This window comes from Perca fluviatilis, chromosome 2, assembly GCF_010015445.1.
Source record: "Perca fluviatilis chromosome 2, GENO_Pfluv_1.0, whole genome shotgun sequence".
Lineage (NCBI taxonomy): Eukaryota > Metazoa > Chordata > Actinopteri > Perciformes > Percidae > Perca > Perca fluviatilis.
This window is the reverse complement of record NC_053113.1, coordinates 23,296,415-23,314,680: the sequence shown is the minus strand read 5'-3', so window position 1 is coordinate 23,314,680 and position 18,266 is coordinate 23,296,415. Positions and strand designations below refer to the sequence as shown.

General features: G+C 43.3%; 1 protein-coding gene across 3 annotated transcripts; it reads right to left on the bottom strand.

The window, feature by feature from the left end:
• Positions 1-314: 314 nt before the first annotated feature.
• Positions 315-16,982, bottom strand: sgcg (sarcoglycan, gamma). 3 transcript variants are annotated; one of them, XM_039787134.1, is made up of 9 exons: positions 16,734-16,982; positions 16,056-16,281; positions 9,560-9,761; positions 8,778-8,882; positions 7,404-7,491; positions 6,425-6,544; positions 4,222-4,294; positions 3,722-3,845; positions 315-1,724 (listed from the first exon to the last, which is right to left on the bottom strand). In XM_039787134.1, exons 3-9 carry the CDS (start codon positions 9,752-9,754, stop codon positions 1,557-1,559), a joined length of 873 nt encoding a protein of 290 aa, XP_039643068.1. In that variant the 5' UTR covers positions 9,755-9,761; positions 16,056-16,281; positions 16,734-16,982; the 3' UTR covers positions 315-1,556. The 3 variants fall into 3 exon arrangements, with proteins under 3 accessions (XP_039643068.1, XP_039643069.1, XP_039643070.1); XM_039787135.1 differs by lacking the exon at positions 16,734-16,982 and having other exon boundaries at positions 16,056-16,389; XM_039787136.1 differs by lacking the exons at positions 16,056-16,281; positions 16,734-16,982 and having other exon boundaries at positions 9,560-9,785.
• Positions 16,983-18,266: the final 1,284 nt, after the last annotated feature.

Sequence of the window (18,266 nt, the reverse complement as noted above, 5' to 3'; positions counted from 1 at the left end):
TTGGGACCTACTGAATATGATAAGAAAGTTTGCTCTCTTGGCTTGCTGGTGTGTGGGGGGTTTGTGCTGATGGTTAGACTGACTGTTTTGTGCATCCTGGTGGTACTGTAGAGCTTTTCCACTAGAGTGCATCAGAGAGCCAATAAACATGGTTAGGGAATGATTAAAACTGTCATCTCCACATAATAGCTTTAGTGCACAGCAGAACATAACAGTTTTAAAAGAGTTACAAAATTATATAACCCATTAATAGACTGCCAGTCCCTTGGTGCCTTTATCTTCATAAGATTGGATTAGAAAACACGAGACCAGTCTTATCATAGAAGAATAGCACAAAGTTTATTCAACATACAAAAAAATAAATACACATTACACACTTTATCAAAATATGCCAGAACATATGTGAGAAATTGCAATCAACTTATCAATACTGATAACGCCATGAGATATTACTTATGCTAAAAACAGTATTTCTGAAAAATTGATGCTAAACTCAATGTAACCATGACTACAAAATATTGCCCTTTTTGACTTAGTGAACTGAGAATCTTAATCTTACAACAGACGCAAATGTTGATTATTACCGGTCATGCATATTGTGTAAAAATGATAAAATAAAGGCATATTTGGCCCAAAAGGCAAAACGTTCACACTAAGAATCATAAACTACCCAAAATTACCTTTATTAGAAATGTTTTGTTTTTGCTTCCATGTTTCCGTGGTCATAGACCCTTGGCTGTATAAACACAGACCAGTTTACTTGCAAGAAAAACTGTCTGTCTTGTAGCTAATGTATAATTGAATGCTTATAATATTATAAACTAAATGAAAACACAATTACACACGTGATACCATATAAGTAACACTTTATGGTACCATAAGCACATGGCATTTTAAGCTCAACCCTATAAAAGGAGTTGGAACAAAACAAGAAACAAGTCTGTTGTCTAGTGTTCTAGTGCTATTTGAATTTAAGTTAACAAAGAAAAGGATACAAAATCCATCGTGAATCTCTGAAGTGACTATGACAATGACAAAATATTTGCTAATAAAAATTATAATAATATGCTAAAACATAAAAAACTACATACCAAGGGCTTGGAGCCAGAAGGGCAAACTTAAACCAAAATAAATATTTTAATGACATTCTGTCCCCATATGAGAGATTTATTTTAAGATTATTCTAAGCCCTTGATATGTGTCAATTTAATTATTGCACCACAAGATAATATTGCATAGAATGTAAGCTGTTACCAGCTCCTCAGTGCCCAGCCATGATACTATACTGTCCATGTAAAAAATCTTCCACAAAGTTCTGATGCAGATACATTTGGAACTGAGTGCCAATTTGTTTCAGCTGAATGGTTAGAAGGTCATAATGCAGCTAAAAGGATGCATTTCTTGACATCTCCAACATGTATGCCAGCAGGCATTTGAATTTGTACAGGCCTCGATGTGCCAGTGGGATCAGACCAGATGTAAACAGTTGTGCTTGTTGCCTCCCAGAAGATGCATCTACTGAGAGATGGAAAATCGATTACCTTGTCAGAGTCTTTCTAGCACTCCTGATTCTCGCTGCAAGTGGAGGTGACCCCAGCCTTGGACAGGAAGAGCTTGCCGCTGGGACAGACGCAGACCTCGTAGAGACCCTGAGCATTTCCAGAAACCCCTCCTTCGCTCAGGGGCAGACTCGGCATGCGCACCGTCTCAGCATCCAGCACCAGCTGCACAGCAGACAGTAGAGAGCAAGGACAATACAAGGAGAGACCACAGAGTTGCACTGCATCAACAAGGAAATATCAATCTGTTTCATTCTTTCCATTTAAGGCGGGTGCATATAATACACACATAATGAAACAGTATGCTGGGAGATAGAAGGATGTCCAGTGAGTGCCTAACCAAAGCACTGATTCATAAGGAATATATAATAAAGAGAATGTGATACAAAGTCCACATTCCTGTGGCACAAAAAAATATTGAAAACAGAGAATGTGAGCATTGAAATAACTTGTTATTATCCAGGACAAGTTCAGTGCAGATAAATACCCAGTTTTCTTCCCTACAGCAAGAGAAGAGATGAGCGTGTGTTACACCCTGCAACTATTTGTCATATAAATGTGCCGCTTTACTGAGAATGCATTCAAAAAATGTCAAATCAGTGTCCGTGATACAAATGCTTTAGTCAGCCAGTTAGCTGCACCACAACAATTTCCCAGCCCTGATTCAGCCACAATCAGTCATCAAAACTCACTCTAAACAATAACATGGAAACTGCAAACCACTACACCACAACAGACCTACAGAGCCCAAACAACTGTTTTGTAAGTTAAAAAGACAATGAACTCATTACAGCTTACAGACGAGGGTCTTGCTCTTTTTGGGCTTTTAAAAAGAAAGCTCCCTGTGTTCACAAATAAAGATTAAAGTGATGGTTCGGAGTAATTTCACCCTAGGGTCCTTTGCACCATGATCTCGAGCCAAACACCCCCCCAGAAGCTTTTTTCACCTGGGTCGAACATTGAGCGTGGCGTTAAGGTGAAGCATTATGCGCTGAATAGCTTAGCACAGAGGCTATTGTGATTCGAAGTGTACTTAACATTACCCACAAAAATGCCGAAATGATACCAAACGTCTACAGTAGTACAAATAGGTTATGCTCTACGCTCACAACGATGGATTGTAAAATTTGTAAGTATACCAGAAGTTTATGTAAATAACACTTGCCTGCTGGCTTCTGCTTTCTGCGCTGCTGCTGCTGTTACTACCGGGGGTAAAGAGTGCTTAGGGACATCTACAAATTACACACATCGAAAAGAGATGCAACAAAAATATTTATTAATTTAATGATTAAATAAGGTAATGTCTCCAAACTTACCTCAATTATTACTTGTCTCCTGATAGTTATACTACAGCACTTACTTTAAAAAATAAGTTAAATTAAAAAATATTTTTGTTGCATCTCTTTTCGGTGTTGTAATTTGTAGATGTCCCTAAGCACTCGTCTTACAGCAGCAACAACAACAGCAGAGAGCAGAAGCCAGCAGGCAAGTGTTATTTACATAACCTTCTGGTGTACTTACAAACTTTACAATCCATCGTTTTATGAGTGCATAACCTATATGTACTAGTGTAGACCTTTGGTATCATTTCGGGCATTATTAGTGGGGTAATGTTAAGAGACACTTCGGATCCATTAGCCTCTGCGCTAAGCTATTCAGCGGCTAACGCTACTCTACGCTAACTCTCCCAATGTTAGACCCAGGTGAAAAAAGCTTCTGGGGGGGTGTTTGGCTCGAGGTCATGGTGCAAAGGACCCTAGGGTGAAATTACTCCGAACAATCACTTTAACTCTGCTGGAAGGCCAAAGATACAGTATAGTCCAGTATGATTATAAAAAGTTCTCACTGTCAGTGCCTTACCTTTCCAAGCACTTTGCATTTTTACAGCAAACTAAAGTAGAAATGTGGAACTAAAGTAGAATGGGTCTAATGAGCTCTCTCAGGGTGATATATAAGGACAATATCCATCCAGTAAATGGGAAAAGCAGAGCTACTGTTAAACTGCACTTGAGTGAGGTTCACTTGAATGAAATTCACCGAGGTTTGACCGAGATATTATAGAAGCACGAATACTGTATATATTCCCTTGGTAATCGAAAGAAAAAAACAGACCTGAAGTTGGTGTGTAGAAGACTTTAGGAAGCGAATAATGTTTTTCTTACCAGGCCTATACTAGACTGCAGAATAACATCCATGTTGGAAGCAGCTTCAATGTTGCCTGCCAGCGCTTTGAGATGAACTCCTTTTGGTGCGTCCATAGTGAGAGAGCGAGTAGGAGACTCCAACCTAGTGCAAAACAGCTTGGTATTATAAGTGCAGCTTCCATCCATATTGTTTATCTGCTTTTAATTTTTTTTTTTTATTAAACACTACTTATATAAAGCTTTAAAAATCACATCTTTACTTTTTTTTTTTTTTTTTTTTTTTCTTTTTTTTTACATAGTATGTACCTCAGTATATGACATGTTGAAATTTCAGGCTAAAGTGTGCCGTTAAACCTTAAGATTGTGTTTTTCTCCAGTGAATGTCATGCACAATTTGTTTACTACAAGGACTCAAATTAACTGAAGCTTCTGAATATCTTTCTGATACTTCCTCATGACTTTTAGTCTTCATGCATTATCCAGTAATATGACCCATACAAGGTGGATCAAATCCTCACCTCAGGTCTTTCAAAAGTTCAGATTTCAGCAGGGGCACCTCTACTGAATGCTGGAAGAGTGCTCCTTCAGGACCTGATGGAGAAAGAGACACATAGTCTAACAGCTCGTTGAATCAAGGTGAGTTACAGAATCTACTGCAGGCTGGGGGTCTGATGTACACACATGTAGACTGATCCTATAATTGTGTGCGTAATATTTTTAATACAACACTCTTGAGAGCTGTGCTGATCTGAAAACACGATTTCTGTGATTTCCAAATCATCACCTGTCTGCCATCTAGCAGTCAAAATAGACTGAACTATGGGCTAAACATTATTTGCAACTACTTAAAATGAGCATCTAATGAGCTATGAGAATCTGCAGCAATTGAGCACAACATTTACACTTTTAGCCACGCTAGCAGCATGGCTCCAGGGATGTTGGACTGATGGTCGGTCCACCACTTTGGTCCGGACTGAAATAACTGAACAACTATTACATAGATTGACATCAAGTTTTGTAGACATTTATGGTCCCCAGAGGCTGATACCCGCAAGACACATGTTTGTCTTTTAGTGAAATATCAACAACTATTGAATAGCCATACTTTGTGTTTTGTGCTAATTAGCAAATGTTAGCATGCGAACCTAAGATGGTCAACATCGTAAACCCTATGCTTGATTTGCATCAGCGTGTTAGCATTGTTATTGTGCGCATGTTAGCATGCTGAGATTAGCATTTAGCTCAAAGCGCCGCTGTACAGTCTCACAGTAGGGCTACTGGAAGAAAGAGAGGGCTGCTCTCTGTGGATCCAAATTACCTCGGGCATAATGAAGCTATCAGCAGACACTCCCTTCAACATTAATCAGCCATCACAGAGTGTGGTTAGTGACCCACCACAACACAACCAATCCACACACTGGACACTAAGAGACAGTAAGGGGAAGAAAAGCTCATGGGGGATGCTCTCAGCCTGATCACAGACTGTAATACATTATCCTTCTACCCTGTGTTGTGTAATATGACATTGTGTGGTACCTGTGCTATTTCTTTTGTTGGCTCAAAACTGTAGATGAAGAAGTACCATATAGATATCCATGCACTCAATTGTATGACATGAATGATTATGAAAATGAATGCATTATTTGCAGGGTTGCCACAGTTACTTTGAAAAAAGTAATTTAGTTACTTTACAGATTACTTGATTATAAAAGTAATTTAGTTACTTTACAGATTACTTGATTTTAAAAGTAACGAAGTTAGATTACAAGTTACTTTATTAGTTACATTCAGCAACTGTCGACAACACCCCCACAGCCTCAACATAAAAATGACAACCGGTTTACTGTGAGGCAGCTCGGCGTTGCCAGTAGTAGGATCTGGTTTATTATGGCACAAAGAGAGCGAGTCAAACGTGTTTAAGGGCAGCATTTCCACTACAACATAGGCCTACTGCCCGACCAACTTCTTCAACTCTCCCCCACTTACTGGTTTTGCACCGATGTCCAGCTTTTGTTGTTTGGGTGGTGGGGGACCTCCTGCTCTCTGCTTCGCGCCACCTGGTGGAACTTGCTCTGTAAGTTTGACTGCAGTGCTGCGACTCCAAATGTTTCTTCAAATTTGACGTAGTGTTTTCGTAGCTAGATAGCACTTTGTCGCCACCAGCACAGAGTGTACAACGAACCTTAATATCGCCGTCTTTAGCTGACACAAACTCAAAATAGTGACTGTATTTCCAGTTAGAAAGCGCCTATCTCTTCCTCCTCCAATTGTCGTTACGTTTGTGTCGTAATGCGGGCCCGTGGTAAGCTGTCCACATGCTGAAAACGTGATTTGTCGCATATGTGACTTCACTCCCCAAGACGCAAGAAGAAAGCAAAAATATATATTTTTACTAAGGAAAATGACAAAAATAGTAATGCACAGTGACTTGGATAAGTAACTTTAATCTGATTACTGGTTTGGAAATAGTAACGCGTTAGATTACTCGTTACTGAAAAAAGTGGTCAGATTAGAGTAACGCGTTACAAGTAACGCGTTACGTGGCATCACTGATTATTTGTGCTTGGTTGTTGCATAGATATCTGTCATCAAACCAAATTGCTCCAGTTGAGTTCACATCTGTTGTCAATATTACCTTCCCCCCCCCCAACAAAAAAAACATTTTCGCCAAGAGGTGTGCAATATTTCCCAGGAAACAGCAGGTGGCAGCCGTTGGTATACCTGTGACTCGTAGTTTGTCTGGTCCAATTATTGCCTGGTCGCCATCTGCAGTGAACAGCATGTTGTCATTGTGGGAGTTAATGAGCAGATTTCGAGCATGTCCCTGAGCCTCTTTTGGACCTGCAACAACAAAAACAACATCAAGAACACCTGAAGGGGTTTGGAAATATTACATGGAAATAAAACTATCAAAATCAAATCTTTCTCCTCCTGCTATACTTTTTGAATCTGCAGTGCTTAGAGAATAGAATGAGGCACATTCATGCTCAACCTCCTCACAGGCAGTGGCACAAAAGTGAGTAAACCACCTTCTGAAAAGTGTATGCGAAAAATGTGTAGATTAAAAATGTGTAACCACAATACTGCTCAAACTGACAGGTAACGTATCTGAAGTTATTTTAATTTACCCTTCACTACATCAATGTTAACAGCCCTGTGAGAGGCAAATCTAAAACAGGTAGATCAGTCAGATTTAACCCACTTCAGCACCTACAACTGTGAACCAGCATGTAATCTTCTCTAACAAGCAGTGCACTTTTATTCACAAAGGGGCAAGAGGATGCAGGCTATGCTTTTTACGGCTTAATGATCAAGAACACATAACGGCACTGTGGAACGCGGCAATTAGTTGGGTCATTTGTTGGCCTTTTAATTATGACAAAACACCCCAACGCAGCCGTTGGTGAGCCATAAAAGACGCACAAATATGATCCTCCACAGGCCTTGGGCCCTCTGTGTAATATAGAACGACCCAGAAGCAATGGTAGAGAGAGGAATGTTGCATTTAATGGATTTTAAATGGAAATCGAAGAGATTATAAAAGGAAAGACAGCTTCTTGTCACTGTTAATGTTGGATGAGAAATCGCTGCAGGACAAGTGCATGAATGACTTTACTATTGCCCTCGTACATCAATGGGATACTTTGTTATGCTCAATGTGTGTCTCTGTGTGTACATGCTTCCTCTTTCATGATCTTACCAACAGATATCCTCCCTGTGACATCACCATTTTCATTACGGGCATTAAGGAAAACATTTTCCGATGACTGCACTAGAAGTGATGAGTCCTGGGGAAAGAAGAAGCCTTTTTACCATGCCAATATACATGTGCAACATAGAAATTAGAAAATGGAATTCAGCTTTATTATGTGAAAGAATATTTTTAAGATTTACACAACTTGTATGAACTTAGATCTGATTGGTTTATGACCAAATGCCTGCAAAGCTAATGACATTCAGCCTGAGCCGCACTTTGTAGCTGTACTTAAATACTAATTAGCAAATGATAGCATGCTAGCAAGCTCAACTAAGATGGCGAACATGGTAAACAAGAACAGTGTCACAGAGCTGCTAATGTGGCTGTAAACTCCTAGATTGTTTGGTACCACCTTATAACACTTTATAAAACTTTTATAATGATGGCTTAAATTATGGTCAATAAATGTATAAATAAAACAATAATAGAACAACTTTTAAGTTGCCAGGTTGAGTTCTTATTAATGGCTTATAAACGGCCTATGAAGCATTAGTAAGTGATTTATTAAACAAGAATAAAGCCTTTAGTTAGTTTATACACCCATTATTAATTGTGCCTTACACAAATATTAGCAGAAGATATGAACCCAAGTGATTGAGTGAGACATGACAAACACTCAGAAAAATTAAACTGTTTGTGAAATGTTTAAATGAAGCAGCTTTAGCAATAAATCACCACTGTTCCTCTGCAGCTGTAAGGAAGCCCTGTTTACATACATGATCTGGCTCACAATTAGACATCCATAGATTACATTAGACAAAGTGTCCGTCCATAAATGAGGAATACATTACCTTTTTAATGAGGACCATAAAGAAGAAAGAATGCTAAAAAAATTGCTGCTATGAGCAAGAAAAGCCATAACGTGTAAACAACTGCAGAAAAGTGTTCCCATCTGCTGCTATAGAAGGCGGGACATAAACTACTTTCCACCGCACATTTCCCTGAGGTTAATGGGGAGCTCGCTGCACCCACCACGTGCACTGTGTGGGACTGCCAAATCCAGTTTATTCTGACAAATCTCCCAAAAAAAGTACAGTCAGAAATATGCAATTCACTCACTACAGCTGCACAAAAACTGCTCAGAATGTACTCTGCATGGATCCAACTCACAATCAAGTTTAAGTTTGGTAAACAATGAGGCGCAATAATGGCCAAGCTGTCAGTCACAACTGAGCAAACAGAAGTATGAGGATGAGCTTAGAAGAAGATAGAAGAGGAAGAAAAACAGAAGGTAGACAGGGGGGGAAAGAGGGATAGCAGAGTAAAGAAGAATGTGGGAGGAAGAGAAAGAAAAGTGTGTGTTCCTGATTATGTTACTTCTCTGGAGTGGATCTCCTGAGCATAGACGGGGAATAGAAACTCTGACTCGCCCTCCTCCAGCATGACCCCATCTGAGTTCACTTGTAGGAGTCCCATCCCTTCCTATAAACAAAACGAAGACACATGTATTCGGGTAAAGATGCAGGAAAGCAGGTTTATCAGGGAAATCACAATGTGAAAGCAAAGCAGAATATTTAACTGTAGATGAACAGCATTATATTTAAGGTAAGAATTCAAAATATGGCAGGCTAGGAATTTAGATTTTGATGTCATCCAACCACTTCATAGCTTTCCAAGTGTGAAACACAAGTAGCAATGTTCCCTGTAGGACAAAACCAGCCGGTTGATATAGCTGTTTAGATACTTTACGACGTGTGTGTGTGTGTGTGTGTGTGTGTGTGTGTGTGTGTGTGTGTGTGAGCTGCTTCCCTTCTTTGGCTTCTGCATAAATCTACTGTTGCCATCTGGAGTTGAATGAAAGAAAGCTGACAAGTCTCCATGAAATAAGAAGCCCCAAACTATCCCGTTTAGACAGTCAAGTATCAGTTAGCAATAGATAATATTACTGCTCCTACTATTAATCATCAAGGGTCACTGGGTTAATGTGATGAATACACAATCAAAACTTAAAAATAATATTAGGAAGTGACACTGATCACTGCCATAACACTGAAGATACAAAGTGAAGCATGGAAGAAAGAAAGAAAGGAGAGGGGGGGAGAAAGGAGAAAAAACTATCCCAGCTGAAAATACAAACTGCCAAGGGTAGTTGTGCTTACTGTGTTGAACCACATCACCCTGAGGATCCAGATGGTGAGGGCGAAGTTGACCACCAGGATGATGATGAGCAGCAGGACAAACAGGTAGAGGCAGCGCTTCCTCCAGCCATAGATGCCGATCTTGTAGACATGGTCGGGCACCGGCCTGGGCGAGCTGCTGCCCTGGGTGGTGGTGACATATTGCTCCCGCACCATCTGCTGGCTGGGCACATCACACGTAGGCAGGTACAGGGGCAAGTAACAGAGACTGATATTAAAAAAACAAACACACACAGGCGTATTGCTCTTTCGTGCTGTTCAGCCAGATTGGACATGACATGCCACAGAGTCAGTGTAGTTTGTCGGGGGTCAGATAAAACAGGCCATGGACAGTAACTATTAATATGTCACACTGGATGTGCAAACAGTTGCTTATTTACACATCCGGCCATTACAGAACATTAGCATTTATTTGGATTCGCATTTCCAATATTGAGCTCTGTTTTTGGTCTCCACTAACTCCTGAGGGAAATATCTGGCTCATAAGTTTCTAAATGCTGCACCATGTTCGCCAGCTAGTCGCTAACTGTGTGTCTGCCGTTAGGCGCTGAGCAGGTAGCGTACAGTGAGTTTTTAGAGCTGCTGTGGTCAAAATTACATTAGGAGAGCGCTGAGAGTGAAGCAAAAAAGTAACGTGACGCCGGAAAACTAAGAATATTAGCTGAAAGTAAAATCTCTCCTCTCCGGGAACCATCACCTTATCGTGGTGGAGAGGTTTGTCTCTATGAACCTGAGGGCTGTGTTGTCTGGAGCTTTGTGCTCCTGGTAGGGTCTCCCAAGGCAAAGTGGTCTCAGGTGAGGGGCCAGACAAAGAATGGTTCAAAAACCCTATGAAACAACGAGGAAGAGGTGAAGTGACCCTGACCGGAGGAAGCCCGGGGCCCCCGTCTGGAGCCAGGCCAGGATGGCGGGCTCTTCAGCGAGAGTCTGGTGGCCGGGTTTGCCATGGAGCCCGGTCGGGCATAGCCCGAAAAAGCTACGTGGCCCCCATCTCTCCAGCCCATGGGCCCACCACCTGTGGGAGGAACCGCTGGGGTCGGGTGCGCTGCCACACGGGGGGCAGTGAAGGTCAGGGGCCTCGACGGACCAGACCCGGGCAGCAGACGCTGGCTCTGGGGGGCTCCTCTCTGTGGGGGAAGGAGCCGGAACTGGTGCGGGAGGTGGAGCGCTACCGGTTAGATCTGGTGGGGCTTACCTCTACGCACAGTCTCGGTTCTGGAACCATACTCCTGGATAGGGGTTGGACTCTTTACTTCTCTGGAGTTGCCCAGGGTGTGAGGCACCGGGCGGGTGTGGGGATACTCACAAGCCCCCGGCTGAGCGCCGCTACGTTGGAGTTTACCCCGGTGGACAAGAGGGTTGCCTCCCTACGCCTGCGGGTGGTGGGGGAACTCTGACTGTTGTTTGTGCATATGCACCAAACAGGAGTTCGGAGTATTCGGCCTTCTTGGAGACCTTGAGTGGAGTCCTGCATGGGGCTCCAGTGGGGGACTCCATTGTTCTGCTGGGGGACTTTAACGCGCACGTGGGCAATGATGGAGACACATGGAGAGGCGTGATTGGGAGGAACGGCCTCCCTGATCTAAACCAGAGTGGTTGTTTGTTGTTGGACTTCTGTGCTAGTCATGGATTATCTATAACAAACACCATGTTCGAACATAGGGATGCTCATAAGTGTACTTGGTACCAGAGCACCCTAGGCCAACGGTCAATGATCGATTTTATAATCGTTTCATCTGATCTGAGGCCGTATGTTTTGGACACTCGGGTGAAGAGAGGGGCGGAGCTGTCAACCGATCACCATCTGGTGGTGAGTTGGGTCAGGGGGTGGGGGAAGACTCTGGACAGACCTGGTAAGCCCAAACGGGTAGTGCGGGTAAATTGGGAACGTCTGGAGGAGGCCCCTGTCCGACAGACTTTCAACTCACACCTTCTGCGGAGCTTTTCGTGCATCCCTGTGGAGGCCGGGGTCATTGAATCCGAGTGGACAATGTTAAAAGTTTCCATTGCTGAAGCTGCGGCGAGGAGCTGTGGTCTTAGGGTCTTAAGTGCCTCAAGGGGCGGTAACCCACGAACACCATGGTGGACACCGGTGGTCAGGGAAGCCGTCCGACTGAAGAAGGAGTCTTTCCCGGGATATGTTATCCCAGAGGACTTCGGAGGCAGTTGCAGGGTACCGAAGGGCCCGAAGGGCTGCAGCCTCTGCCATGAAAGAGGCAAAGCAGCGGGTGTGGGAGAAGTTTGGAGAAGACACGGAGAAGGACTTCGGTTCGCACCAAAGTGCTTCTGGAAAACTGTTCGCCACCTCAGGAGGGGAAAGCGGCCAACCCGCTGTACAGTAAGGAGGGGACACTGTTGACCTCAACTGAGGAGGTAATAGGGCGGTGGAAGGAGCACTTTGAGGAACTCCTGAATCTGACTAATACGCCCTCTATGTTAGAGGGAGAGCTGGAGGATGATGGGGGATTGTTGTCAATTTCCCAGGCGGAAGTCACTGATGTAGTCAAACAACTCCACAGTGGCAAAGCCCCGGGGATTGATGAGATCCGTCCAGAAATGCTCAAGGCTCTGGGTGTGGAGTGTCTGTCCTGGTTGACACGCCTCTTCAACATTGCGTGGAAGTCTGGGACAGTGCCAAAGGAGTGGCAGACTGGGGTGGTGGTTCCCCTTTTTAAAAAGGGGGACCAGAGGGAGTGTGCCAATTACAGGGGTATCACACTTCTCAGCCTCCCTGGTAAAGTCTACTCCAAGGTGCTGGAAAGGAGGGTTCGGCCGATAGTCAAACCTCGGGTTGAAGAGGAACAATGCGGATTCCGTCCTGGTCGTGGAACAACGGACCAGCTCTTTACTCTCGCACGGATCCTGGAGGGAGCCTGGGAGTATGCCCAACCAGTCTACATGTGTTTTGTGGATCTGGAGAAGGCGTATGACCGGGTCCCGGATCCCCCGGGAGATACTGTGGGAGGTGCTGCGGGAGTATGGGGTGAGGGGGTCTCTTCTCAGGGCCATCCAATCCCTGTACGACCAAAGTGAGAGCTGTGTTCGGGTTCTCTGCAGTAAGTCTGACTCGTTTCAGGTGAGGGTTGGCCTCCACCAGGGCTGCGCTTTGTCACCAATCCTGTTTGTAATATTTAATGTACAGGATATCAAGGCGTAGTCGGGGTGGGGAGGGGTTGCAGTTCGGTGGGCTGGGGATCTCATCGCTGCTCTTTGCAGATGACGTGGTCCTGATGGCATCATCGGCCTGTGACCTTCAGCACTCACTGGATCGGTTCGCAGCTGAGTGTGAAGCGGCTAGGATGAGGATCAGCACCTCTAAATCTGAGGCCATGGTTCTCAGCAGGAAACCGATGGAATGCCTTCTCCAGGTAGGGAATGAGTCCTTACCCCAAGTGAAGGAGTTCAAGTACCTTGGGGTTTTGTTCGGGAGTGAGCGGACAATGGAGCGGGAGATTGGTCGGAGAATCGTCGCAGCGGGTGCGGTATTACATTCAATCTATCGCACCGTTGTGACGAAAAGAGAGCTGAGCCAGAAGGCAATTTTCCAGCAGCTTTTCAAAAAGTCAAAAGGCAAAGGAAAATACCACTTCTTACAGAGCAGACGGGGTACTGGCTACACAGCAGCAGGCTATCAGTGAGTGAGATGAATTTCAGCATATTTCAAACCGCAGCAAGTATTAGAAGGTATGACACGAATAGTAGTTTTCTGTATTCAGCTCATGTGAGGGCAAGCAGAGCTCCAACTGCAGGACTGCAGAACCTGCGAGCGAACCCCCCAGTCAGCACATTTGGACCATCTGACAATGTGACAACAGGGAACCTCAGGGACAGATTTCACAACAATGCGGGAAGTGTGTGTTTGAGCACAGTGGAGCCAAGGACCGCACAGCCTCACAGGGCTGCAGAGAGAGGAGCGGTGTCACTCAATCGAATAATCTGCATTAATAACCAGACACAGAGAAAGCTGCTTTCACCGAGAACAAGGCCTGAAGAAAATGCTGTGGGTTGCAGATTATTGAGTCAATAAAACAGAAACCCAGAACAGGCAGAAACAAAGAGAGACTGCAGCTTTCTAAACTGCTCCAAATCTTCATTTTAGAGCCACCACATCTGAACTTTTTAGGAAATTTATCTGAACAAAGATGTATCTAGTTTGTCTAAACAGCAGTGTTTACTGAACCTCACAGCGACTCCAGTAGCCAGATTGATTTATATACAGGACAGATGTTGCATCTTACTGCTACAGTAAAGGCGTTTTCCATCATGTTAAGGGAGCCACAATTCCATACCAAAAAGTAATTCTTCTTTGACATTAACAGATGTTCAGCTTGGGACATTATCACGCTGTGAAACAAGCAGAAAAGGGCTGACAGATTCTGCATACAGTCACATGCTGTATAAAACAACCTCAAATCTTATTCTTATCTTATCTTACTCTAATTCTGTAAATAATGAAGTAAATATGCCGCCCTCACAGCATGGATGATGAATAAAAGCAAACGTGCTCGCTGCTGGGGTCGGACACGGCGATGTTTCAGAGAGCTGATAATAAAGGCCCATAGTCACCACAGCTCGTTTGTTGCTGTTTGCAGTAAACACAGGGAGATGTGTTGGCATAAAAGGCTGAGAGGATTTCTATGACAAAACCCGCCTCTCCACACGGACTGTCACATGGCCTGCAAGCCCAGCTGTGATGACTAGCTTTTATTTCACAACCAAACAAATGAATCTTGCCTGTAAAAAGGAGGAACAAATGTGATATTTCCATATGGTAGAGGAGGTCGAAGGTTAAGTGGTAAGTTATGTGTAATGATCATTTTTTTTCCTCTTGCATCTCACCTCATTTATATTTATTATTTGTACTTGTGAGAATGAATCATGATGACAAATTGAATCTCAGTAACGCAGCAGAGAGTAACAGCAACTTATAGTGAGCGTGTAATCTACAACATGGCATTGCCCGGCTAGTTTCACGAACATGGATTCAGTTGGGTTTTATTTTTTGTTTTCTTTCCCAGGGAGTTCTCCATTGAGGCTCAAAGGAGGACCAAGATTAATCAGTGTCTGTTAAATTGACCGATTTCAATACTCACTCAATCCCCACACCACATAGCTATTAACAACCACAGATCATTTGCGTGGTAACATGTTAATTAGCCAACTTTGCACTTTGGGTCAATGAGCAGTGAGGGTGGAATGCATTTGTTCATTATATTGTTAATGAATTTGATCTAACTCAGTCTAATTACTTTAAAATGAAGGCATTAAGAAGGCCTCTGTACTTCAGCAGCAGTGGGAAGAGGAAGCAGCTTTAAAGCTGGATCTTTAAAGGCGTCTTCCAGCTCCAGTTTCAGTGTTACCATCATCCCTTCAGCCACAGACTGCTCCTTCCATAGCAACCCAAATAAACACTCCCTGAACAGTCTCGCTGCTCAAGTGCCAGGAATGCTCAATTCATGGGACTTTATGATCGGAAATACAGTCTGACCTTCAAGAGAAAATAGATGTATCAGGTCCATGCCTTTTTTTAACTTCCTGGTGATAGAAACCTGCTTCTTTTTTTTTATTAGATTCTTAAAAAAACTTGAAAACAAATATGGATCTTAGACCACAAGTGAGACAACTATATTCAAGTGTCAAAAGCACTGTATATACCTCCACTGCTCCCAAAGAGGAGGAGCACTTTTCTCTCAATTAACCTTAAACAAGTGGTGCTCCTTGCCTGGCTCTGTACCTCTCTGACCTCTGGATGAGAGTAAGGGCCGGGCCGGACAGGCTAAAGGCTTGCCTAAAATCCACAGGGTCCAGCTGTAATTGAGAATCCAGGCTTCCTTCTGAGCTGAGGCTTGACCTGACCGAATGCCAAAAGTGTCAGTGAGTTAGGAAAGCACACACTGTTTAGCTGGAGGGTTTTCACAGAGGAATATTCAAGGAGGAGCTCCGCGTGTGGAGTGATCAAAAGCTGAGCACAGGGCTGAAGTTTCTGTCTGTGTCTAGTGAGTAGCCGGCGTCATGTCTCCATTCTGCTGTGATGCCTTAACTTCTAAAAATAGGACACAGCATTGTGAACTAAATTTAAAAAAGCAGCACAGGACACACACACACACATGCCATATCCTAGGTATAACTAATGGAAAATAATAAGACACTGGAGTATATACACATTAGTGAGGTGCTCTTTCACTAAAGGTATTTTTGTGTTCTAATACTGATGGCCATGTATGGTAAAACTACAGACAGCTGGCAACCTAAAACACTTTTTCCAAATCGCAAACTACTTCTGTTTAGGACTATCACAGCACAACGCAAGACACACAGAAAAAAACATTTAAACATTTGAAGAAATTGTGCATTAGGTCAAAGGTTGCCATTATTAAAACATTACCTTAAGAGGAAGTTACTAAAGAAAGATAATGCCATATTTGAGTATTTGTAAAAGAAAAGGCAGAGTACTCACCCGTTGTGTGTTCAGGCACGGCAGTCCTCTTTCCTACGCAACAGTAAGCGGAGCTCGAGCTGGTAGTACGAGCAGCTTGAGAAGCAGCAGTGCTTGAGCCCCTGACACGTTTGTCAGCCACTCAACAGCTGCGTGCCATAAATCCAGCTCTGGAAGTGCCCTGGCTAATCACCACGAGACGGCGCTCCCACTCCCCCTGCATACTCACTCTGCCATTTTAACCTTCCTGCAGACATTTGAACATCATTAGTGTGTATGAGAGAGAGACACAAACAGAGAGGAGCAGGAGAATTAACTATCAGTGGACACACACACACACACACACACACACACACACACAAGCCAAGGCTCGGTGCAGTCCAGTCTAATTTGAGACTTCAGTCATTGCTCAACATGAAGTCTTTCAGATAGCTCTGCTGGGTGACAGGATGGGCGGACCTTGAAAAAGGGCAGTTAGTAAGTCAGAGTGGCGGAGGAGACAAACAGCAAACAGCAAATCAATCGACAGAAAGGGGGTGAAGGTTGCAGTTGTTGAAAACAAAAAGTTCTGGTCACAAAATACAGCTCATTCTCAGAACTTTCTATATGTATTTTAGGTAAGAACTAACTCAAGGTCATCCTTCAATATTACTAAAATATAAATGATTCAAGCTGTTTTTAACTGAGCCTCTAGCTCACCTGGTTGAGCATGCGACCCATGTAGGCCCCATGTGTCCTTGCCAGTAGCCTGGGTTTGAATCCAAACTGGATGTGGATGCAGCAGCAGTGTCAGCAAAAACTGTCCTGTCCTGTTAGTAGTGTCCTGTACACTGTCATGCGACTCCCATGAATGTCCCAGCCAGGACAGTCATGGGAGTCACAGGACAGTGCCTGGGTGTCACAGGACAGTGTACAGGACAGTGTCTGACTGTCCAGGGACAGTCATGGGAGTCACAGGACACTACTAACAGGACAGGACAGTTTTTGCTGACACTGCTGTGGATGTCAGCTCTAGGAAAGAAGAGAGCGCAGGGGCCAGCTTTTATAGCTTAATGGCCCAGGTGAGCCTAATCAGCTAACGACCCTCCCATTTTAGACAAGTGGGAGAGGTGTCACATGACATACTCCTGAGCCTGACTCTCCTAATCTAATTTTGTCATTTAACAACCTGAGGAAAATGACAAAAAAAAATTTCAAATTATGGGTAACTCATTTTGTTATAAAACATTTACATGTAAATAGTTTGCGTGTACTCTTGCTTAACTGGCGGACTTTTCAAATGTATATGTTAAAGTGACCCTATGAGATTTTTAACAAGGCAGCCTACCACCCGTTGAAGAAAACGTCTGCATGTTACCTCGTGCTCAAGAATAGATAATGTAAAAAAAATAAATAAAATGAAATTAAAGTAGAGTAGCCTACCTATATGTTTGGGTATACAAACTTTTGTAACCCTTTTTTTAACCTTTCTACCATTTTACAACAGTGTGTACCATTTCAAGGGCAGTGAAACCACATAATTGTTTTCATTTCATTTCATTGTTTTGGCTGAATTGACCTGTGCTCAGGTTGAAGTTGGGCGGAGCTATGCTGTGACCAGGCATTTCTACAGCAGACACTTGAGTTTTTCCGCTATGACATCTCAAAATGTTTGCTGTGAAAAAGGTCTGTTTTGACTTGTCGTAGTAGGAAAAGCACAGATGCTTCCAATAACATTAATGATGGCTCTGTTCAAGTGTCCACTGTAAGGGGGACTGCCCATTTCTCCAACGCTCCATTGTTCCGACCTCCGGTTATTGAGAGGTCGGAACAATGGAGCGTCGGAGAAATTACATGGCACCCCCCGTAAGCCATTTCAATGTGACAGTGAGCCAGCATGAAAAATAACAGGACCTTGAAACTAAAGCAGCGAAATGGAATTCAGCCATCATTAATCTTATTACCTATTACTGCCCTGCACACTCATGGTGACCGACACGGGTGATTTGAATTATTTTGTCTGATTAGATCTTTTCTCAGGATTGTGTGGGTGTGCATACACTGAGCTTGATTGACATCTCCCTGACTCTCCTGTTAGCTTTGGTGCATTAGGGCAGAACCAAATACCTCTTAAAGGTAGCCATATTACACTTTACATTGCTTTGCTCAATATTTATGTAGCCTATTATCCTCTATGTAATTTGGACATCACATCCTTTGTTGAAGCTGAGTCGGAAAATTTCATTGAACTGA

Excerpts from the sequence above, each read along its gene's own strand:
- sgcg (XM_039787134.1), bottom strand. The coding sequence starts at position 9,754 with ATGGTGCGGGAGCAATATGTCACCACCACCCAGGGCAGCAGCTCGCCC. Across the intron at positions 6,545-7,403 it reads CACAGGGAGGATATCTGTTG|GTCCAAAAGAGGCTCAGGGA; the intron begins GTAAGATCATGA and ends TTGTTGTTGCAG. Across the intron at positions 1,725-3,721 it reads TGCAGTCTAGTATAGGCCTG|CTGGTGCTGGATGCTGAGAC; the intron begins GTAAGAAAAACA and ends TCTGCTGTGCAG.